The sequence below is a fragment of the Suricata suricatta genome, chromosome 9 (genome assembly GCF_006229205.1).
Source record: "Suricata suricatta isolate VVHF042 chromosome 9, meerkat_22Aug2017_6uvM2_HiC, whole genome shotgun sequence".
Classification (NCBI taxonomy): Eukaryota; Metazoa; Chordata; class Mammalia; order Carnivora; family Herpestidae; genus Suricata; species Suricata suricatta.
The window spans coordinates 110,983,429-111,006,107 of NC_043708.1; the positions used below are offsets into that span (position 1 = coordinate 110,983,429).

At 49.5% G+C, this 22,679-nt stretch overlaps 2 protein-coding genes across 6 annotated transcripts in view; both read left to right on the plus strand.

Annotated features, from left to right (window-relative positions):
* Positions 1–28: 28 nt before the first annotated feature.
* Positions 29–22,679, plus strand: part of SCAMP5 (secretory carrier membrane protein 5) — a 143,156-nt gene continuing 120,505 nt past the window's right edge. The window contains exons 1-7 of one of the 2 annotated variants that reach the window (XM_029952909.1): positions 29–159; positions 11,390–11,453; positions 12,266–12,394; positions 15,419–15,575; positions 16,710–16,811; positions 17,239–17,356; positions 17,608–17,798. In XM_029952909.1, coding sequence (XP_029808769.1) covers positions 11,447–11,453; positions 12,266–12,394; positions 15,419–15,575; positions 16,710–16,811; positions 17,239–17,356; positions 17,608–17,798 — 704 coding nt within the window. In that variant the 5' untranslated portion in view covers positions 29–159; positions 11,390–11,446. The remainder of the gene's footprint in view (positions 160–11,389; positions 11,454–12,265; positions 12,395–15,418; positions 15,576–16,709; positions 16,812–17,238; positions 17,357–17,607; positions 17,799–22,679) is intronic. The other variant, XM_029952908.1, reaches the window with a different exon arrangement.
* PPCDC (phosphopantothenoylcysteine decarboxylase) overlaps positions 17,724–22,679 on the plus strand; it is a 28,170-nt gene continuing 23,214 nt past the window's right edge. For 2 of the 4 annotated variants that reach the window (XM_029952911.1, XM_029952915.1), the window contains exon 1: positions 21,500–21,572. The gene's annotated coding sequence lies outside the window, so the exon portion shown is untranslated. Of the gene's footprint in view, positions 17,799–21,495; positions 21,573–22,679 lie in introns of those variants that run through there. The other 2 variants (XM_029952912.1, XM_029952916.1) reach the window with 2 other exon arrangements.

Sequence of the window (22,679 nt, forward strand, 5' to 3'; positions counted from 1 at the left end):
GGTGGCGCGGGCGCGTGAGGAGCCGGCGGGAGCCGCGCGCGCGCGCGCTCCCCGCCCCCAGCCCCGGAGCTGCTAGCGGCAGGCTCCGCGCCGCATCGCAGGGTGAAGCGCAGCTCAGCGCAGGGCGACGGCCTTTCGGCACCCGAACGGCAGCGGCCGGTGAGTCCTGGGCCTGAAGGCCGGGAAAGGGATTTCCAGGGAAGCTGGACGCAGGGCGAGATACGGTCACCCACTGTCCAGCTTTGTATTCCCCCATGCTTCACCTTTGCATGCAGGGGCCGGCCGAGTTGCTGGAGAGATGGGGAGTCGAGGTGACCTTCCCTTTTTGGGGCGGGAGAAGAGCGCCCAGTGTCTCCAGATCCCTCTAAGCCCACCATCCCCATTCCTGGCTCCCGCAGAGGGAACCCGGGTCTTGGGTGACGTCAGACCCCTGGATTCTGGGGCCTGGGCCTTGAGCCCTCCTTCCCCCCCAGCCCCACCTGGTGTTCCCTGGAAACCGGCTTCTTCCTCCTGGGTTTGGGCGGGGGGGATGGCGTACATAGCCGAGGATGGGGGCGACTGGAGATGGGGTGACAGTGGCCTGTTTTGGGTCCTTTCTCGCAAGAGGTGCCTGCAGGTGGACCCAGGCTGTGTCGTCTGTCCCCTCCCTGGTTTTGCCGACCTTTAGTCGACGCATCTGAACCGCCTAAAGGTTGTGGGGGATGGGTGCACTGGCTTGGTTGAGCCTGGGCTCCACCAGGATTTTGGGGTAGGGTGTTGGGGGCGCTGGATGTAGCTCATTCCAATATTGCCAGGAGTTGACTAGGAGGCTGGGGGTGAGGTGTTTGGGAACCCATTCCGGCCCCCACCTCAGAGAGATCCTGCTTTGGGGGGTTGGGAAAACCGCGTCGAGACTTCTACTGAGAATCCATCACAATCTCTGGCGGTTCAAACCAGTAATGCCCCAGCCTCGGGATGGGGAAATCAGCTGGGGCCTGGCCGGCTCTCCCACGGACAGAAGGAGAAAGGGAGGCAAGAGCCAGTGAATAGACCTCCTCGGGGAGAGAAGATTTGGGTGGGGGAGAGTCAAGAGAGGGCATTCCCTGGGAGTGGTATGGGCTGAGGTGGGAATTAAGCACAGCTGTTGGGGAGCGCCCCCCCCCCCCCCGCCCCGTGACTCCAGCCATGTGACTGTGCCCATGGGGTGGCGGAAGTTTGGAAAATTTTGCAGCTTGTGCCCTACCTGTTCTACCTGCATAGAGGCAGGGCTCTAAAGAGAGAGGCGGTTCTGGTAGGAACATGACTGATGGATTTTGTTTGGAGCTATATAAATCTTGTTAGTTTAAATTTGACTTGGGCGTGAGCCTGAAGGCCAAGTCCCTAGAGCTGAGAGAGGGTGTCTCTGGTGAACGGGTCACAGAAAGAGTTTTAGGTGTAGCCAACCCTGTGGAGAATTAATGGGGGTCCTGAAAGGAGGGCTCTGGATAGAGGCCTTTGGGCTCTGCAGCTGTTTCTTTAACTTTTTTCCTGGCTGTCTGGCTACCTCTGAACAAGTCAATCCCCCTCTTGGGCAGCTCTTTGCCAGCACCTTTCTCTGGGGAAGAAGTAATAGGACTAAGTACTGTACTCCCTTGAGGAACCGGCTTGTTCTAGTTTACAGTGTCCCTCTCAGTTTTTCTTTTTCCTTTCCTGCCCCCTCCCTCTGCTCCTTCCAGCTGCTCCCTCCGCTCTCCCCCCCCCCCCCCCCCCCCCCCCCCCCCCCCCCCCCCCCCCCCCCCCCCCCAGCATTTCCTCTACTGGCTGCACTTTGTTCCCTGCTGACTGCCTGGAATCTCTGAAAGTTTCCGGAGGAAGTGTGGTAGAGCAGGGTTGACAGAGGTTGTGGGCCTAGCAGGTGCTCTACTCTCACCCCTTGGGAGGGTTTTCAAGTCTTAAGCAAGAACAGGGATTGACTGTGGCTTGTGCCCTGCCCTATGCCACATCTCTCCTGGAAGACCCATCCATGAGGGAGTGAGGAAGGATGGGATGAGAGTGAGTGAGCACTTGCTGCCCAATAACTGGTTCAGAATTTAAGCAGTGGGATGTGCAGCAGGGATTTCTGGAAAGTCTTCCCAGAAGATGTGGGATGTGGAAAAAAATAGGACTTAGAGGAATTGACAGGGTTTAGGGGCACTGGAGATGGAGGAGGTGGCTGGACATGATCTTCTGCATGAAACTGGGTTGTATGGGAGGCAGGTCAGCCTGTGGTGGAGAGGCAAAGGTGGTGGTTTGGGTAGTTTATAGCTGATTGACACAAGGCCTTGAATGCCAAGCTTGCGATCAGCACGGGCACTTAAGAGTAATCACAAGACAGTGATAGCAAAGCAAGGGAAGTGCTGTTTTCTGAGGATGATTCATAGTTCTGGGACTTCAGGGCTGGGGATGTGGGGCTCAGGGTGGGCTAAGGGGACCAGAGGTAGAGCAAGAGGAGGGAACTTCCATCTTAGCAGATAGGCTCTGGACAGGTGGGAAGAAAATGACCATTACCAAGCCAAGGATGAGAGGCTTATACTAGAGAGGAGGGAAGGCTGGTAAGCAGGAAGCCCTGGAACTAGCCCCAGATCTCTAGCCTGATATGAGGCCAGGTTTGACTCCCTTCTTTTTGCCATGGACCTCACTCTCTGTACTTTAAGGTCTTCTGTCCCCCCAGCCTCATAGTAAGAAAGGGAATAAATGCCAGTCTGGGTTCTTTGGAACAAAATTCAGGTAGTGTTTGCAATCTTATTAATAGCTAAGGAGGGGTTTCCTTAGACCTACATCTTTAGGGACTATGTAGCCCCATTCTAGCTCTCTACCCAATATTATGAAAGCCTCAGATGAAGAGCAAATTGTTCCTTCTCCCAGTCTAAGAATATTGGTTTGCAGAGGCCAGTGATGGCAGGCTTTCTCTCTCTCTCTCTTTCTCTCTCTCTCTCTCTCTCTCTCTCTCTCACACACACACACACACACACACACAGATGCTAGCCCTGAAATAAGGGCAGAGTAGCTTAGAGCCCTCCATTGCTGTGCCCCTAACCGTCTACAGCCTTCCCAAGCCTAAATTCTCTGGACTAACAAAGGAAGCAGCCTTGTTCTGTCCTCTGGCTTCTGCACTGAGTCATCCATAGTCTGCTATACCGACTTCTCTGTAACCATGGGCACACCTTTGGGAGCCTGGGAGCAGGATGGGAGTCAGGCTGGAGCAGTTAGAGTCTCCTGCTCTGAGTCTCACACAGTCTAAGTTATTACCTGCCCCCCACGCCCACACACCTCCCTTCCTTGTTTTCATGGAGGACTTCAGTGCTGGACCATAGTGATTCACTCCATTGCCTCCTTCTACCACCCTTTCTACCAGCCACATTTGAGTCTGGTCATCATTGGCCTGTGGCTACCTTTGAAATCTTAAGCTTTAGTCTCCTTGAAGCACAGTCCAACTTCTATTTTATCTGCTTTGTGACCTCAAGGAGACCTCTAGTTTTCTGACATCTCCATTTTCTCTGTCTCACACCTTCCACGTCCTTCCCAGATCCCATGGCCCACCAGCCTGTGCTCTCAACAGCCATACAACTTTGTATGCCCCTCTCTAGCAGCAGACCCCTCAAATCTGGATTCTGCACTCAGAATGTGAAAGTTTCTGGGGGCTATCACATACCATGGCAGTCTGGTTCTACTTCAGAGCGTGGTCTACAGCCTCAGCTGCCCCTCCGTCACTTGTAGAAACCCTTCCCCTCTTCCCATCAGCTCCCCATTCTATTTCATTGGAGGAGTTTTCCAAACTGGACTACTCTCCTAAAGCCCTTTACTCACAGAGAGGGTGGTTGGGTAGGTTTGTGGGAGGTGAAACTGCACCCATGTTTCCCCATTTCTTGAACTGGATTTCTCAAATCCCAGTGGAAGGAGGGTTCCTAGTCTAATGCTCCTGCTCTGGGGTATGGATGCGGCCCTTTCTGTCTTCTGAGGTCCCAGGGTCCATCAGCTGCTTTCCCTTCTCGTGTATCTTCAGCCTCTCCACTGTTTTCCATACTGCCTTCCTCCTGCTTTTAAGTATATATGCTCAAGTATTCTGTCTGGCTTAAACCTTTCTAACCCTATGTCCTCCTCCAACTGCTGCTGCTTTAAACCTGTTGCTTTGTCCTCCACAAAAGTGATATGAGACCATTGTAGAAATTTTAGAAAATAAAGATAAAAAAAAGAAAACCAATAACTTATAATTCACTACTGCTATTCATTCTTTGGTATATGGTGTTTCAGTGTTGTCACTGATTTTCTGTGTGTGTGTGTGTGTGTGTGTGTGTGTGTGTGTGTGTATTTAAAATTGCAGCCAAAATTTTTGAAAAACTAGTCTGCTAGACTTGTTCCTTCTTCCTCACCCTCCTGTTATCATTTCTTGGCAGCTGGCCTCTACCCCACCACTTCCTGAAACTGTGGCCTCCAAAATGAGCCCGTATCACACTTGACTGCTTCATGATCATGATAGTGTCAACCTAGTTGATTAGTCATTAAAAAATATTGTGATAACCTGTATTCATTGACATGAAACATTTTCAAGAGATATTGTTGAGTGGAAAAAACCAGGTTATAAAACAGCATGTATAAAATGATCTTGTTTTGGTCATGTATGCTAATACGTACATTAGAAAAACAAAACCCTAAAGGTCAAACTATTCAAGGTGTGGCCTCTGAGAAGGTGGAGCCCAGCGTGGGGCTTGATCCCACAACTCTGGCATCGTGACCTGGGCCAGAATCAAGAGTCGGACACTCAACTGATTAAGCTACCGCAGAGCCCTGTGCACTTTGTTTTTTTATAGCTTGCAAATATTTTTATACATAGCTAAAAAGCAACATTTTCTTTCTTTTTAAATTTTTAAATTTATTTTTGAGAGAAAGAGAGAGACAGTATGAGCAGGAAGGGTCAGAGAGGGAGACACAGAATCTGAAGACAGACTCCAGGCTCTGAGCTAGCTGTCAGCACAGAGCCTGACGCGGGGCTCGAACCCACGAATCATGAGATCATGACCTGAGCTAAAGTTGGATGCTTAACCAACTGAGCCACCCAGGTGCCCCTTTTTAGTTCTTATTTAAATTACACTTAATTAACAATGAGGCTTTCTCTCTCTCCCCCCCCCCCCCCCCCAGTTCTCTGACACTAAGTTTTGTTTTTAAGTAATCACTGTGTCCAACATGGGTGCTGGAACTTACACCCCTGAGATCAAGAGTTCCAGGCTCAGCTGACTGAGCCAGCCAGCTGCCCCCCTCCTTTTTTTCTCTTTCTTCCTTTTTTTAAGTGCATTTTATGCCCAATGTGTGGCTTGAACTCACAATCCTGAGATTAGGAGTTACATGCTGTAGTGACTTAGCCAGCCAGTGGCCCAATGAGGCTATATATGTATTTTTTAATTTTTTTTAATTTATTTTTGAGAGACAGAAAGAGACAGCGCGAAGAGGGGAGGGTCAGAGAGAGAAGGAGACACAGAATCTGAAGCAGGCTCCAGGCTCTGAGCTAGCTGTCAGCACAAAGCCTGATGCGGGGCTCAAACTTACAAACTGTGAGATCATGACCTGAGCCAAAGCCGGACGCTCAACTGACTGAGCCACCCAGGCGCCCCATATATATTTTTTAAAATATATTTTTAAGTTAATTTATTTTTGAGAGAGAAATAGCTCCAGTGAGCGAGGGGCAGAGAGAGAGGGAAAGAGAGAGAGAATCCCATGCAGGTTCTGCACTGTCTGCGCAGAGCCTGAAGTGGGGCTTGAGCTCACCCAAAGTGGGGCTCGAACTCATGAGCCATGAAACTGTGACCTGAGCCAAAGTCAGACACTCAACTGACTGAGCTACCCAGGAGCCCCTATTTATTTATTTTTGAGAGAGAGGGAGAGAGAGATAGAACATGAGTAGGGGAGGGCAGGGAGAGGGGGACAGAGGATCTGAAGTGGACTTTGTGCTGAGAGCCCCCAATGTGGGACTCCAACTCGTGAACTGTGAGATCATGACCAGAGCTGAAGTTGGACACTTAACTGACTGAACCACTGAGGTGTCCCAAAGCTATGTTTTTTAAAAGAAGAAAAGGAATATAATATTTCAGTGGCTTGCAAGACTCGAGGTTAAAGCCCAAATTCTGCCTGTGGCCTTCAAGGCCAGATGACCTCGCCCTTCCTACCTTTCAATACTGTTTTTGCCTTTCTTTCCTCCTTTCACCTTGAGTTTCATCCTTACTCTACCCTTTCAATCCCTTGAATATGCGTGATATTGCTCTCCTGACCTTCGCACCTGCTTTCCTGTCTTTTCCTGGATGACTCCTAGTCATCCTTCAGGATTCAGCTCTGATATTGCTTCTTCTGTGAAGCCCTCTGTGCCTCCTCCAGGACAGATCAGGGAGGTACTCCTCTGTGTTCCCAAACCTGTATCTGCTTGCATCATATTCTCTTTCCCATCTGTTAGTATTGAGGCTTGTCCCATCTCCTTGACCCCATGCTTCTCCCCTTGTTAGGGGCTTACTTTGTTGGGTAACCTTTGTGTCTGTTGTAATTGCAACCTGTCCCTGGATCTTTCACATCCCTAACTTATTTCCTGAGACAATCATCAGCTGCAGACCTCCCTGGACCCTGTCTCTTACCTGTCCCTATCTCACATGTCTCTATTCTCTTCCTGAGCAGGCTTCTTTAAAGAGCTGTTTGTGCCTACTGTCTGCTGGCCTGTTCAACTAGCTCTAATTTGGCTTCTACTGCCCACCTCCACACCTCCATGGCCATCAAAACAATTCTTGCCAGGGTCACAGATGACTTGATGTTATTGAATGTTAATCACACCTCAGTGTTCAGCCCTTTTCATGCCAGACCCGTCTGTCATATTTGTCCACTGTCTTCTCCTGGGTTTGGAGGCTCCATGCTTCTCCTGCTTTTCCTCCTGCCTCGGTGGCTGCCCCTTTGCGATGTCAGCTCATCCTCTTCTGCCTTTTTTTTCCTTTCATTTACATATGTGAACAGATAATATATTTACGTGATTTTTAATTCAGAATGATGTCCTGAGCCTGGGTGGCTCAGTGGGGTAAGTGTCCAACTCTTTTTTTTTTTTAATTTTTATTTCTTTAATGTTTATTTTTGAGAGAGAGAGAGCGAGAGAGCGAGCGAGCGAGCGAGCGAGTGAGCAGGGGAGGGGCAGAGAGAGAGGGAGACACAGAATCTGAAGCAGCTCCAGGCTCCGAGCTGTCAGCACAGAGCCTGATGCGGGGCCCGAACTCACGAACTGCGAGACCATGACCTGAGCCAAGGTCAGCTGCTTAACCGACTGAGCCACCCAGGCGCCCCAGTGTCCAACTCTTGATTTCAGCTCAGATCATGATCTCATAGTTTGTGAGTTCGAGCCTGACAGTTCAGAGCCTGTTTTGGGATTCTCTCTCTCTCTGCCCCTCCCCTGTTTGGACTTGTGCACCCTCTCTCGTTAAAATAAATAAACTTAAAAAAACCTATTTTCATAATAATACTAAGATGTTATAATACTGAAACACGTATAAAAAACTTTTTTCCCCTGGGCTCTTACTTTCCCACATTGCATATTCTCTCTTCAAACTCTTAACAGTGAGAACCCAGGTTCCAATGACGTCAACCCGTACATCATATTTCCTCTCCTAAGGTACACATGACAAAGTTTTGGCATCACTACACTATACCAATAGTAACAGTAAAGCTGCTTATATTTCAGGATGTTTTTTCCAGTTATTTTTGTCCTTGAGATGTATCCTTTTAAGAGAACACAGAGTGCTCTGATCAAGTTACTTGGCCAATTCTTTTTCTATGTGGTTATGTTATCAACTTCCCATACAGTTATCTTAATTTGATTTTATCTCAATTTTAGGGTTGCTTTTCTTTTTGGTCTAAGTTTTTGAATATGTAAGATACTATATGTATGAAAGTATGTGCAAATCTTTACCCGGGGAGTCTCACTACTCATCCTAGCTCTTCTCTCATATAGGTGACCATTTTTTTAGTGTCTAGTTTGCTTTTCCTGTGCTTCTTTTGCAAAAATAAGCAAATTTGTATGTATGTTCTTTCCCCCTTCCTCCCCTTTTTACATAAAAGATAGCATAATATTTATATTTGTTTGTAGCTTGCTGTTTTCATTTATCAGTATATTCTGGAACTCATTCCATAGCAATTAATAGATATCATCTTCATTCTCTTTTACATCTATGTAGTACTCCATTGAATGATACACCGTAGTTTATCCAAATAGTTGCATTTAGCTTACTTCCAACATTTTGCTATTGCAAAACAAGTGTCATTGAATGACACATGTATTTATTGTTTCTTATTTGTGGGTAAATAACCAGAAGTAGGATTCTTGGGTCAAAAGGAAAAAAAAATTATTTTTTTCTCCCCTCTTTTTTTTTTTTTACTATGAAGGACAGAATATTGCTTTGACTATGTCTATATCTTTTGTTGTCTATTGTCTAGACTGTTTTTATGTATGTCATTTTTCCAATGAATAGTAATTGTGAAGATCTTTCTGTATTTAAAAAAAAATTTTTTTTAATGTTTTATTTATTTTTGATACAGAGAGAGACAGAGCATGAGGGGAGGAGGGTCAGAGAGAGAAGGAGACACAGAACCGGAAGCAGGCTCCAGGCTCTGAGCTAGCTGTCAGCACAGAGCCTGACTCGGGGCTCGAACCCACAAACGTGAGATCTGACCTGAGCCGAAGTCGGAGGCTTAACCGACTGAGCCACCCAGGTGCCCCCTGTATTTTTTTAAAAGTAGGCATGGAGCCCAATGCAGAGCTTAAACTCACATCAAGACCTGAGTTGAGATCAAAAGTTGGATGCTTAACTGACTGAGCCACCCAGACCCCCCCCAGACATCTTTACTAATGTAAAAAATACATTAGTAGTTTAAAAAAAAAAATAGTTGCAGACAGGGTCGCCTGGGTGGCTCAGTCTGTTGAGCATCTGACTTCAGCTTAAGTCATGATCTCATAATTCATGAGTTTGAGCCCTACATCGGGCTCTCTAAAGTCAGTACAGAGCCCGCTTCAAATTCTCTCCCTCTCTGCCCTTCCCCTGCTGGCCCTCTCTCTCAAAAATAAACAAACATTAAAAAAAAAAATAGCTGCAAGGGATTTAAAAACACTGCAGAAGTCCATATGACTTGTACCATTTATTTAATCAGTCCCCTATTGATGTGTAGATGTTTCCAATCTATTTGGTGTTAACAGTGTTACAATGAACGCTGCTGTATAAGGGTATCATTTCATGTGGGCTCTATTGTGCCTGTCTTTTTCCCTTTTATGGTAGGTGTTGTTGGGTTTTTATATCTGTATTTGATTTCATGTCACAAAGGGGCCATTAAAGATTGTAATTGTCCTGGGCGCCTGGGTGGCTCAGTTGGTATAACTTCTGATGTGATGTTGGCTTAGGTCATGAACTTACAGTTCCCTGAATTCGTGCCCTGCTTTGGGCTGTACTGATAGCTTGGAGCCTGGAGTCTGCTTTGGATTCTGTGTCTTCCTCTCTCTCTGCCCCACCCTGCTTTCACTCTGTGTGTGTCTCTCTCTCTTAAAAAAATAAAAAATAAAAAATAATCATGGGGTGCCTAGGTGGCACAGTTGGTTAAGGGTCTGACTTCGGCTCAGGTCATGATCTTGCGGTTCGTGGGTTTGAGCCCCTCCTTGGGCTCTGTGCTGACAGCTCAGAGCCTGGAGCCTACTTAGGATTCTGTGTCTCCCTCTCTCGCTGCCCCTCCCCTCCTCATGCTCATGCTCTGTCTCTCAAAAGTAATAAATAAAAACATTTAAAAAAAAAAGTAAAAAAAAAAGATTATAACTACCCAAATCTTTAGTTGGATCCAGAGGAATTTGGAACTCTGGGATTTTCTTTTTTTTTGTAATTTTATGCAAACTTTTAATTTCCTAACACACAGGAAAGTGCACAAACCGTAACCTCATGCTAGATGAATTTGCACAAAGGCAACACTATGTAACCAGCTCCCAGACCCAGTAACAGACCATTACCAATACCTCAGCTTATGCTCCCTGCTCCCTCAAGGGTAACGCTATCTTAACTTTTACTTTTTTTGCTTTCCTGTCTCTTGACTTTTAATACCATAGATTCATTTCACCTTTATATATATTTTAAGTTTATATATTTATTTTGAGAGGGAGAGAGAGTGTGTGAGAGCAAGAGAATGAGAGCACGGGGAGGGCAGAGAGAGGGGGAGAGAGAATCCCAACAGGCTCTGTATTGCCAGGACAGAGCCCTACCTGGGGCTTGATCCCATGAACTATGAGATCATGACCTGAACTGAAATCAAGAGTCCAATGTTCAACTAACTGAGCTACCCAGGCACCCCTTGTTTTGCCTATTTTTAAGCTTTATAGAACTTTCTACCCAACTTTTAAGTGTTATATTACTTGATGCATGGTCATATACCATTTTCTGATATTGAATATTCCCAGTGCCTACAAGGCAGCCCTGGAGTCAGCATATCTGTAAGGCAGCAGCTTCTTGTCTTCCCTGGGATCCTGTGCCTGTTCTTTTGGTTTCTGCCCATGATGGGGATCTCAGTTAATAGCCCCACCATCATGCACTCAGTGGTTTAAGCTGGTGGGAAGTCTTCTTGATGGTCTCACTCCCCCCACGCCTCAACTCCCCCTCAGGGCCCCTTTAATCTTGCCTCCTAAGGGCCTCAAGAATCACTTCCTGCTTCCCATTTGTACTCTTCACTTTGGCCAAGATCGCTTTCTTTCCCTTAAAAGTGTGAGGCTTCTTCTTGCATCAGAGTCTGTGTTTGCTTTCCACTGTACCCGGGGCCAGGCTCACTGCTTACACTGAATTTCCCTGACTCCCCACACTGGGTTGGATCACCTTGCTCTATATCATGCATATTTTCATGGTGGCCCTGGTCCCTTTTAGAGTAGGTGCTGCATTCTTGACTGTTTCATGCCAAGGGCAGGAACCGCATCGTACTGTCTCACCCGAGCCTGCCATGTTACAAACCCCCAGCAAGTGAGCTGCTGACCGAAGGCAAAGGCAGGAGAGCAGGGAGGTCCCCCTGTGATTGATGCCAGGTCTGCCATGTTTGGGGTTAAGGAATACAATTTTTTCTTTTGGAGGTCTCTAGTCTCCTCAGGCCTTCTCTGTCACTTGCCTTTCCCTCATGGGGGTCCCCTCCCAGGTTCCTTAGATCCACTTCTCTGAAGTTAGACTTTATGCCTTGAGGCAAAGGGCAGGAGGGCTGGAGGGATGGTGGCTGAGTGTGTGGAACTGCCTCCTTCGGGCTCATCTGCGAGGGCCAGAGCCTGGTTCCTCCCCAAGGAGCTGCCAACCCTGCAGGGGCCGAGAGGGGCTGGGTTGGGCCGGGCCTGATCCTCATCATTCTCTGGCTTTTTCTTTCCTTCCAGGTCGTGACAAAGAGGCGTGGGCAGGCCTCTGGGCCAGCTGGTGCCACCTGTGCCATCATGGCAGGTAAGGACAGGGTCATGTTGATAGGACATGCAGGTGAGCACAGGGTGGGTGGCCCCTTCCTAGTCTCCTTATCCCTTTTACATTTTGAGGTCCAGTTGTTTCTGTCCTCCTTTCAGCCCTTCCCAGGATTTTTCTGGTCCCCCACTAAGGGCTATCTATCTGAGACCTTCAACATAACATTGTCAAGCACTCTGTCAGATCTCTGACCCTGGCTACCAGAGACTGAGCACCCCAATGCCCTGGTCCTGCTGACCATCTGAGTGATGAGCAGCTTGGGTGGCTCAGTCCCTGTTCCCTATCACTATTGTTCTTTAATACTCTGAGACCCTTTCCTTCTTATTTCTGAGTTGTTTGGTTTCTGAAGGCTCAAGTACAGAATGCCAGAGGCAGAGGGACCTTTAGAGACTATCTAGCTCAAGCCCCACTTGACTGGATAAATGGAGGGACTGGGAGGGCTGGTAACTTGCCCCCGAACGCGAATATTGGGGTGGACACGGGCACTCCTGTCTCCAGGCTCACCCATCCTGCTTCATCTGCCTGGAGCTAGCTCCCCCACCATGGAGGGAGCTGTGCTCCTGATGGACTGCATTTCTCTTCCTCTTCTGAGAGCCAGCACCACTGCCTCAGGGCCTTTGGTCATTTTGGGACCCTTGTAGCAGACTTGAGGAAGCAGCGATGGCCATGTAGCGATAGCAAAGTTGCTTGTGACCACAGGGGCTGGGGGCAGCTGAAACCAGGGCGAGAGTGATCACACTGGGTCGTCGGGGTGGGGGATGTCCAACGTGATGCTATGCGATATGCTTCACCCACAGAGAAAGTGAACAACTTCCCACCATTGCCCAAATTCATCCCCCTGAAGCCATGTTTCTACCAAGACTTTGAGGCAGACATTCCTCCCCAGCATCTCAGCATGACCAAGCGCCTCTACTACCTCTGGATGTGTGAGTGCTGTAGGATGGGGGTGGGCCACGGGGGAGGGGAGGGAGGGAGGAGGGCTGGCGAAAGCTGGACATCAGGGTGGGGTGCCTGCAAGCGTGGCTGTCCACCCTTGCAGCATCTGCATGGGCCATCTCCCAGCACGTTCTGCTCATGGGCTGACTCCCCATCTGGGTCCTGGTTTCCCCCCTCCCTGCCCCCCATCTAGGCCTCTCGTCCCTTCTCTCTCTCCACTTCCCATTCACAGATCATCTGGGTGAGGGGCTCTGTCTGCAGCAGCATTTCTCATTTTTACTCTCCCTTCCCCTTCCCCCTGGAGTGGTTCTCCCCCAGGTGGCTGCCAGGACCTCAGGATTCTGGATTCGGAACGGAATCCTTGTCTCAAAGCCACATTTGTCTCACTTTCTTTGGAAAACTGCTCCGAGAAAAGAGCACTGACTGGGAGTTGGGAGATATGGGATCAAACTGGGCTGGTTGCCCTATTTCCTAAGCCACAGATTCCTCCCTGATAGAAAGAGGGTGTTGGCTCAGTGATCACTATGGTTCCAAGGAGTTTTGTGTTATGGGGTCTGTACTTCTCTAAGAATCTAGAGTTCTGATGTTCTGCAGCGTCAAGGACCAGAGTTAAAAGGCGCCAGTTGTTGATGGTCTGTGGCAGGTTGGTGGGAAAATGTTATGTTAGGGGGATGGTACTTGTCTGTGCCCAGGCTGGGCAAAGGTACCTCTTAGGCATGTACACGTAGGACAGGCTGGTTTTCCTGTGCTGGGTACTGGTCTCAGGGACCTTAGACCTGCAGTGTGACCACAGCAGGGTGTGTCCAGTATGATGTTGCCTTGAGTCAACCCTGCACTTAGCTGCTGACTTGGGGCAGTGATTGCTTGTGGCAGGAAGCTGGTAAAGAATGCTGTCTTTGCAGCAGGTGCTTCATGGAGTGATAGAAGGAGCGTGGGGACGGACAGACTCAGTTTCAAGTCCTGGCTTAGCCTTTGGGCAGAAAAGGAACCCTTCCCATGTAACGCGAGAGAAGGAAGAGAAGGGGCAGATGTGAGTAGGTCTGTAGATGCGGGGAGAGAATGAGGAGGTTGCCTCTGATGCCTTCTACCTCTTTCCATCAAATGTGATGTAGAAGTGAGGATGGGAGCTTTGAGGAAAGTGGGACTAGAAGGAGAACATTTGTGGACAGAGGGTAAGGACATTATCCAAAGACACATGACCCCCAAGATTTCTGGGCCATGCGCAGGGTCCGTGTAGGGTTGGTGGCTGTGAATTCATAGTCCTACCAGGCTTCTCTGTAGGCTTCTTTTCTAGCAGCATTCAGTTCAGATGCAGATGGGCGTTGTGTTCATCAAGAGTGAGTGTGAGGAGGTGAGAAGACAAGGCAGGGGAGGGAATTAGAAAAAGTGTAATAAATTACGGAATCCAAGTTGGACAGAGAGAGAAGTGGAAATAGAAAAAAGCTGATGGCTGGGGAGAGAGTAGCCAAGTTAATGGATGTCTGTTCCAAAGAGGGAGTGGAATAATTACAACAGAGGCACTGCTAGATCCAGGGAGCTGAGAGAGATGGGATCTGGGAAGAGAGCCATAAACCAATATGAAAACAAGTTAATGTCTGTTCTATGTAAAGAGCAAATAAAATCAGTAAGAACACCAAAGTTGTGGGAAATTGGCAGGGGGCAACATACAGAGATGGAGGAAATGCAGCTGAAGTGCACCCTCCTGGGTGTTAGGAGGGCCTGAGATGGGTGTTCCTGCCCAGGTGACAGCATTGTCAAGGCAGACTTGGGGAGCACCCCACCTGACCCTGAGCTCTGGGAACTCTGCCCCTGAGAAGGTCTTATCCAGGGGCTGGATTTAAGGGCTATAAATATCTTCCTAAGTCCTCACTAGGTACCAGCCAGATGCTATGCTCCCAAGGAAATGTATATAACCCTTGCGATACTTAAGGGTTCTTTCTACTCAGAAACCAAGACCAGATGCCTGGCTGTTTGAGGCCACAAGTCAGCCCACCTGCCTTTGTTTATTCAGCAGATCTTTGTGGAGCCTTGAAGGGGCTCAACCTAATGTTTGAGGAAGGGAGCACCCTGAGGTCAGAAGCCCGTATGTGAGGTTTCTGCTGGTTGTGACTCAGTGATCCTGTGATGCTGAATTCACCTAGAGTGTATGGGCATAGAGGAGAGGGACCCTGGATCTGCTCTTGGAAAGCTTCTAGTGTGGTCGATGGGCTGGGATTTGTAATTGGGGAACCATGCATGAGAGCAGCCCAGGTCTGCAGGAGGTCAGAGGGATGGGACATGAATAAGGCTGGAGTAGTAAAGGAAGGCTTCTTGGAGGAAGTGGCATGATAGTTATCTAAGAAATGAATTAGATAGAAACTGAGATCCCAGCCACTGCTGCATGCCCTGTTTTAAGAGCAGGAAAGAGGGTACAATGGCTGGAAGAGATGTTTCCACAAGGCCTTTTACTTTCCACTTTTTGGACCCCTTGCAAGAGAAGATGTAAGGGTTTCCTGTGCTTGGGCTTGGTGATTGCTGGGAGTCTGGGAGGGCCAGCAGCTGAGGACATTCTTACAAGAAGAGCATTTCTACCGCCTGGAGGCTTTGGGGGCCCTTTACTGGGGCTTGTTGGGCTGAGGCTCTGGGTTTCTGCTCTAGAGACTCTGTTCTCCAGATTTCTCAGATCTCTAGGAGTGGGTGTGGGGAGGGGAATGAAATTGGTCTGAGCTTCCAGCTTTCTTTCTTACCATCTGTACTCCCTCTGTATGTGTACGTATGTGTGTCTCGTGTTTCTGTGTGTGTATTCACTGATGTGCGTTGTGGGTGCGAATCTCTGTAAATGTGGTTTTCATGCATGGTTGCATGTTATCTACCTCTCTGTGCATATGCTGTTTCCATGTGTTTGACTGTGGGTCTGTTGAGTTATGGGTGTGTGTGTCCATGTCCGGGTGCTCATGTATCTCTGTACGGGCCTGGACGTCTGTGTGCATGCCTGGTGTTTGTCTCTGTGTGTGTGTGTGCTCCTGGGTCTGCAGTGAACAGCGTCACGCTGGCCGTGAACCTGGTGGGCTGTCTCGCGTGGCTGATCGGAGGCGGGGGAGCCACCAACTTTGGCCTGGCCTTTCTCTGGCTCATCCTCTTCACACCCTGCTCCTACGTCTGCTGGTTTCGGCCCATTTACAAGGCCTTCAAGTAAGTGGTTGGTGCGGACCCCAGCTCCTAACCCTGTCTCTTTGCCCATCTACCCTGATTCTGCTCTACATATTCTCTCACCTTTTTTGGACCACCCCCTAGACTCACTTTCACTTGTGCCCCCTCAGCTCAGACCACCAGGTAGGACTTGGGCTTCCTGAGAGCTCAATGCTGAGAGTCAGAGTCTTAGCTCCTTCCTTTCTCACCCCTCATTCCTCACTTCCTTTCTTACTTCCTTGGGTGGGCACAACACAGACTCAGACCTGTTTTAGTTTTGCCTTCCTCAGGCAGCTGTATGTTAAATTTTGCCAACGGGACCACCTGTCTTGGTGGAGCTTCCCGTCTTTGTACCTGTGGGGCTAGCTGATGTGGCACCGACTGGACTATCTACCATGTGCTAATGGAACCAGTCATCCAGGTACTACTGACCCTATGGGCTAATGATGTCATCCAACTCACTGGATGCTAAGTGTGCTAAAGGAACACCCATCCATGTACAAGTGGGGCTAACTCTCTTGGTGCCAATGGGTATCTGCCTTGCGTAAAACAGATTTTCTGGCTTGGTGCTAAGGGGACTGTTCATCTGTGTACCAACAAGGCCGTCTGTCTTGATGCCAGTGGAGTATCTATCTCAGTGCTAATGGGGCCTCAGATGTCTTTGCCAATCAGACCATCTAACTGTATACCAATTAGGCTACAATTTGGTGCCAGTAGGGTTCCACTTTTGTACCAATGGGACTTTGTGTCTCTGAGCTTATAGGAATGTCCATCCATGTACCAGTGGAGCTAGATATCTTGGTGCCAGTAAGGCTGTCCGTCTCCTTGACAATGGGTTATTTATTCCTACCATAATCGACCCATCCATTTCTATGCCAGTAGGGCCAACCATCCATGTGCTGAGTGGTCCATTTATGAGGCGATCTCTCCATATGTAATGTTGTACACATGAGATTAACACAAGGAAACTTGCAGAGATCCACATAAACACTGTCCCATTTTTGCCTCTCAATTAAGGCCTTTGAGAGTCTTTTGTCTATCACATACTCATTTGAACTTGGAAGGGCTCAGGGGTCTTGAAGGCAGGGAAAAGCTGGCCCTCTTCCCAGGTGATGGGAGTCATCTCCTTTGGTGCAGGACTGACAGCTCCTTCAGCTTCATGGCATTCTTCTTTACCTTCATGGCCCAGCTAGTCATCAGCATCATCCAGGCTGTGGGCATCCCAGGCTGGGGCGTCTGGTAAGAGACTGGGGTGTCTGGGATTGACCCAGGGTTGGTGTGGGTGGCACTTTGGGTGTGTCCTTTGCTTACTTCAGTGTGTTAGCTGCCTGGCCTGTGAGAGGATTCAGGGTAGTCTAGTCATCATATTGACATACCCATAGCATCAGAGGGGAAGGAGAACCTCATAGTGGCTTTTGGGGGTGCCAAGGGGTGTCAAGCATCATGGGAGAACCCAAGGGAAGGAAGCCTTATGCCTGAGGAGTTTGTCTCCTGAGCCATGGGGAAGGATTCTTCTGACCCACTGACACGGGCCCTTTGGACAGTCTCTTTGCATCCAATGATATGGCCCTTCCTTGTGACACTGAGATGGCTCCTGGCTGTGGTGGGGTGGCTGCCAGCTACCCCTCACCATGCCAGCAGCCCCACAGCTGGCCTTTTCCTACAGCGGCTGGATCGCCACCATCTCCTTCTTTGGAACAAACATTGGCTCAGCAGTGGTGATGCTCATTCCCACCATCATGTTCACGGTTGTGGCTGTGTTTTCCTTCATTGCCCTGAGCATGGTATGTGGTCACCTCAAGGTTGGGAGGGTGGCTTTGGGAAGGGGCTATTCTTCTCCAAGTTATAGGAGGACCCAGAGGTCTTCTAAGGGACTCACTCTAGAATAGGTTGGTGGACTTGGCTCCTAGTACACAGGGCAGGTGTGGGAGGGAGAACTGGCTTTTATAGGGACTTGTCTCTGGCTTCTAAGTCTTTCCTGGATGGTCTGCCTATTCCCCTTGATTAACCCTTCCTTGTGTTCCTCCTCCTACAGGTTCATAAATTCTACCGGGGCAGTGGGGGCAGTTTCAGCAAAGCTCAGGAGGAGTGGACCACGGGAGCATGGAAGAACCCACACGTGCAGCAGGCGGCCCAGAATGCAGCAATGGGGGCGGCCCAGGGTGCCATGAATCAGCCGCAGACTCAGTATTCCGCCACCCCCAACTACACATACTCCAATGAGATGTGAGCCAGCCATGCCTATGAGGAGGGCAGGGCTGGGGGTCACTGGGATAGGGACTCAAGCCACATTGTCTATTGTGGTGACCAAGCAGGGTTCCCCCCCTCCCCTTTCTCCTCCCCAACTTTGTACAAAGAATCAGAGTTATATATATATATATATATATATGTATATGTCTCCCGCCTTTCCCCACCCCTCTGGATCTTGCTCTCAGTACTCTGAGAGCTGTGGGCTGCGCGTGGAGCTGTCCCGTGCAGTGGTAGCTATGTCTGTGTCCCCTTGTGAAATAGTACGCAGTGGAGGTCTCTTGTTGTGGTGCTAGATGTATGTTTAGAACTCAACCAGCCCCTACCTTCCACCAGGGACCTGCCCTTGGCCCAAGGATCCCTCATGGGCCAGAGCGGGAGGCATAGCAGAAAGCCTGGCCCTCTCCCCAGGGTCATGAGCTGAAACTGTCTCTACTTTTGGTCTTACTGGGAAGCAACAGTATTTAGCACTCATGAGGGTGGTAGGTAGGAAGGTGGGGACAGGCCAGAGATCTTCCTTTCTCCTTCTGATCTGGTCTCCTCCACCTCCCACTTCGCCCCTCCTCTTTTCCTGGTGTCAGATTCCCTGTGGCTTCTTTTCTTGCCCAGGGTCTCTCTCTTCCCCATGTGGCTTTTCTTTGTCTTCCCTGAGGCTGAGTGTCCTAGTTATATCTGCTTCTGAGACTGAGCCCATTCCCAGATCAAGGAAGTGGATGAGCTGAGCTTTAGTGGTGATGTGGGAGGCACACAGCTGGAGATGCAGAGCCAACCTGGATACCGACTCCCAGGGAGTGGAAATGCAGGGTGACTCCTTGACCGTAAGAGCTTGGCCTACAGGGGTAGGCTCCTCTCTTCTCTGTCCTGCTTCTCCTCCTTCTCTTTCCAGAGTCCCCTTGAGCCCCTCTGCCTATGTCCCTCCCCTCGTCCCATGTTAGGTGGCATCTGCTCCCCATGAGGGCAGATTCTACCTCCTTCTCTGAAGAACTGGGTGGTGTCCAGGTGATTTGGGGGTGTAAAGGTGCAGCTGGAGCAGAGGGTATGTAAATAATTATTGGTCTCTGAGGGAGATCTGGCTGGCCCAAGGCTACTGGGCAGGTACCAGGTATCTCTGAAAGACTGTAGGATTCCTGGGAGCAATAGCTGTTGTTTGGATCTGGTAGAGGGGCAGGCTCAGAGGGCTGGGCCCGGAGGGAAGATTGGAGGAGAAGGCAGGCAGGGCCCAGTGAGAGGAGAGCCTGTCTTCTCCCACCACAGCTTATTTTTGGTCACAGAGCAGTTCTGGGCACTTGAAGTCAGGGCCCAGGATGAAGCACATGCCCAGTCCTATCCACAAGCACAATGAATTGCTGGAATGGAATTTCAGGTTAGGCTGGGTGGGAGGGGAAGCCCTCTGGCATTCTTTTATTTTTTTATTTTTTCAAATCAAGATCACTAGCTCCTTTCTGCCTACTAGACTTGGTGTTGGGCCCTTCCTCACCCTGTCAGAAGTCCCTTTCCCTTTCAGGGTGGCGTTTTAAGGCTTGTGGGGCTGTTCTGTTCCAAGCATCATGAAAAAGTTGCTAGTAGAGGCCCTGGCTCTTTCTGAGGCCCAGAAGGGAGTGGATTTTCACCAAAGGAGCCTGTTTCCCATCTTCCCTTCTGCCTGGGCCATTTAGCCTGAAAACCCAAACCTGGCTTGGTCACTGTGGGCTGCCTCCAGCTTGGAACTCAGCACTTGGGCTTCCAGGTACCATCTGGGCTTTGAGCTCCAGGTACTTCATTTTCCTGTAAGGGGAGCCAAGACCTCTGAAAAGTTCTCTTCCTAATGGTCCTTTATTTATTTATTTTTTAAATTTATTTTTGAGAGAGAGAGAAAGAGAGAGAGAGAGACAGAGAGAGCAAGAGCAGGGGAGGGTCAGAAAGAGAAGGAATCACAAGATCTGAAGACAGGCTCCAGGCTCTGAGCTAGCAGTCAGCACAGAGCCTGACATGGGGCTTGAACCCATGAACCGTGAGATCATGACCCGGGCCATAGTCAGATGCTTAACCAACTGAGCCACCCAGGCACCCCCCTAATGGTCCTTTAGGCTTGGACCAGAGTATGATTGGCTTCTGCTCTACCATTTGCTCTTTGGAAGGCAGTTGTCACAGCCTCTAGTACCTAAAAAGAGACCCTAGGTCTAGGTTTTCTTCAGTTTTCCTCTCCCCTACCCTAGACCTCTGGCTCCCTTTGTCTTAGTCTCTGGTAACTCCAGGAGGGCTGTGGGTATTCCCATTCCTGTTGGATGCCATCTGTGGTTGATATGCTGTCCTACCTGCCCCTCTTCTTTCCTGGCTCAGACCTATATGGCCATGCCCTGGCTCTGCTCTTGGGAAGGCCTGCTACCTGGTTGTGGCCCAGCTTGTCCAGGCCCTGGGATGCTGCATCTCCAGGCAACTATGCACTTTCCTAGCATGGGAATCAGTATGAGAACTGGGGGCTGGGCACAAATTCATCTCTGCTGGATGGTCTGTCTTGGGGGTGTGGTGGGGAAAGGCCCAGGTCAGTTCTGGGAATCCTCAGGTCTGGCCAGCCAGTGACCTGCTTTTGCATCTTGCTGGTGCCCACTGCCCCTCCTTGTTCCTGGGAGTCACAGAACATTGTCCAACTGGCAGTTGACCTGCCTGAGCTAATGTCTGTCTGTGGTAACTGAGTGAACCATAATAAAGGGGAACATTTGGCCCTGTGTGTCCTGCTGCGTCATGTGTCTTCATGTGGGCCTATATGGAGCCTCACTGTGGGCTCTGGGACATGGAGTAGGGTGGGGCAAGTGGGCCTGTGGCCTGTCATTCCCAGGGCCCAAAGTCACACATCTGTGTGTAGTTTTTTCTCTGAGGCAACCTTGAGTAGGCCTTTAAATTACCACAGAGGCCTCCTGCCTGTTAGAAGGAGTTCTGAGATGCCTGAGGAGGAAGTAGAAGCCTCGATTAATGAGTGAGGGGTGGTTTGGTCCGGATGGTTGCTGCAGGCAAGGGCAAGGGTAGAACACAGAGGGCCCCACCTCGGATCTCAGTGATGGAGACTGGCAGCTGATTCCAGCCTCAGCAAACATAGGGCTTATGGGAGTCTCTGGATGCCAGAGAATGAAGGCAGTGAAGTGTACCCAATATGCTTTCTCATGTTGCTTCCCCTTTGCCAAGGCTGTGTCTCCTTTTGGGTTGCTGTGCTGGCACTTTAAGCTTCTGGTCATCCTTAAAGATTCACCTTGAGTGACTCCTCTGAGAGGGCTTTCCTGCCTATCGTTGTTTAGCCCCTATGCTTACCCATGGAGGATCTTTTTCTGTAATTTCCTGTGTCCCTGCTTGTCTGGAGCAGGGACAGGTCTGACTTAGCCCAGTGTCCTGTACACTTAAACACAGGAAAGGCTCGGCAAATGTTCAATATTAAGTGCCACAATGATGAACAGTGCGTATGTGTGGCATGAGGGTGTGGGGTGAGGAGGTCAGACAAACAGGTCTGGCCCAGTTGAGAGCACCGCCAGTATTAAAAACAGCTAATGGACGTCCACGGAAGGATTCCGCCGAATAGACTACCAGAAGGCAGAGAAATAGACTACAACTCCCAGAAGGCTGCGCGAGCATGTAGATAACCGGGCGCTCTCGTGAGACTACCTGCTAGGCGGAAACGGCGAAAGGAACGCCCGAGATATCGCGATATTTGGGGCTGCCCGAAGGGCGCCTGGCGCGGGAGAAGAATCTGAGCGTACTTGGAGGTTGTGTCTTCTTGGCCCGGCGGTAGGGAGGCTTGGGGAGCTTCTGCGACTGTATGTGTGTGACCTTATTTTCCGTGCGCGCGCGTGTGTCTGTGAGTGTGAAGGCTGTGGGTCCGCAGGTGTGTGTGTGTGTGTGTGTGTGTGTGTGTGTGTGTGTGTGTGAGACCGACCTCAATTTCCTATCTGTGCCTGTGAAGCTCTGCTCGCCCTCGGGATTAGCCGCTGTGTCTGCGTAGGGGCTGTCAAACCTTTGGGACTGTACTTACCCATCTGCCCGTGGGGCTGAAGCAGTAGGGACCTCTTCCTGGCTCGTTCCGGAGTAGGGGATTTGTATCCGTGCCCTCCCACCACTGCTTTTTGCTGCACTGCGATTGTTTTAGTGCCATTTAAACTAAATGCATTTAGTGCCCTATGGGTTCCCCTTATTTTAAAAGTTGGTAAAATAGAAAATGTAGAGCCTTGGTATATTGGAATTATATCCCCTACATCCTCCTAAAATTGCTGAATGGTATTTAAAAATTACAGTGACAGAGAAAAACTTCCTATTGTCTTTAGACATATACAGAGGCCTGTACCGGAGGACAGTAGGGGAGATTCCTAAGTAGGGGAAATGGTGAATGTCTGGGGAGCAATGTTTTTTCTGCACATCTCCCACAGTGGCTGTAACCTCCTTGCTGGTAGCCTCTGTGCAGGGAGCGCATGTGAGACTATGTTACACATAATTTAGTTAATGTAATACGAGACTATGTTACATATAATTTAGTTAATGTAATACAAGTATATGTAAAATACATATAATGTAGCATATAATATATGTATATATGCCCAACACGTGGGCTTGAGGAGCAGTGACTGAATGGGATCTCAGAAGCTGCAGAGTCAAGCATGCCTACCTCTAGTGAGAGAAGAGCAGTCTTAGCGGAATGCCAAGCCTTTGAGCCCCCTCTTGAGATCCTCACCTTACTTTGGGACGAGGGATTTTTAAAGTGCCCTGTGGCCTTTTAATGTCTTTGGGTTTGGGAGTAGGGTGACATTTGAGGGAGCTAGAAGTTGTTCATTATCATGGGGGCAGAGGGTAGAGTGTGTTGACTGGTGGGCGGTAAGGCCAGAGCAGAAGCCAGTACGGAGG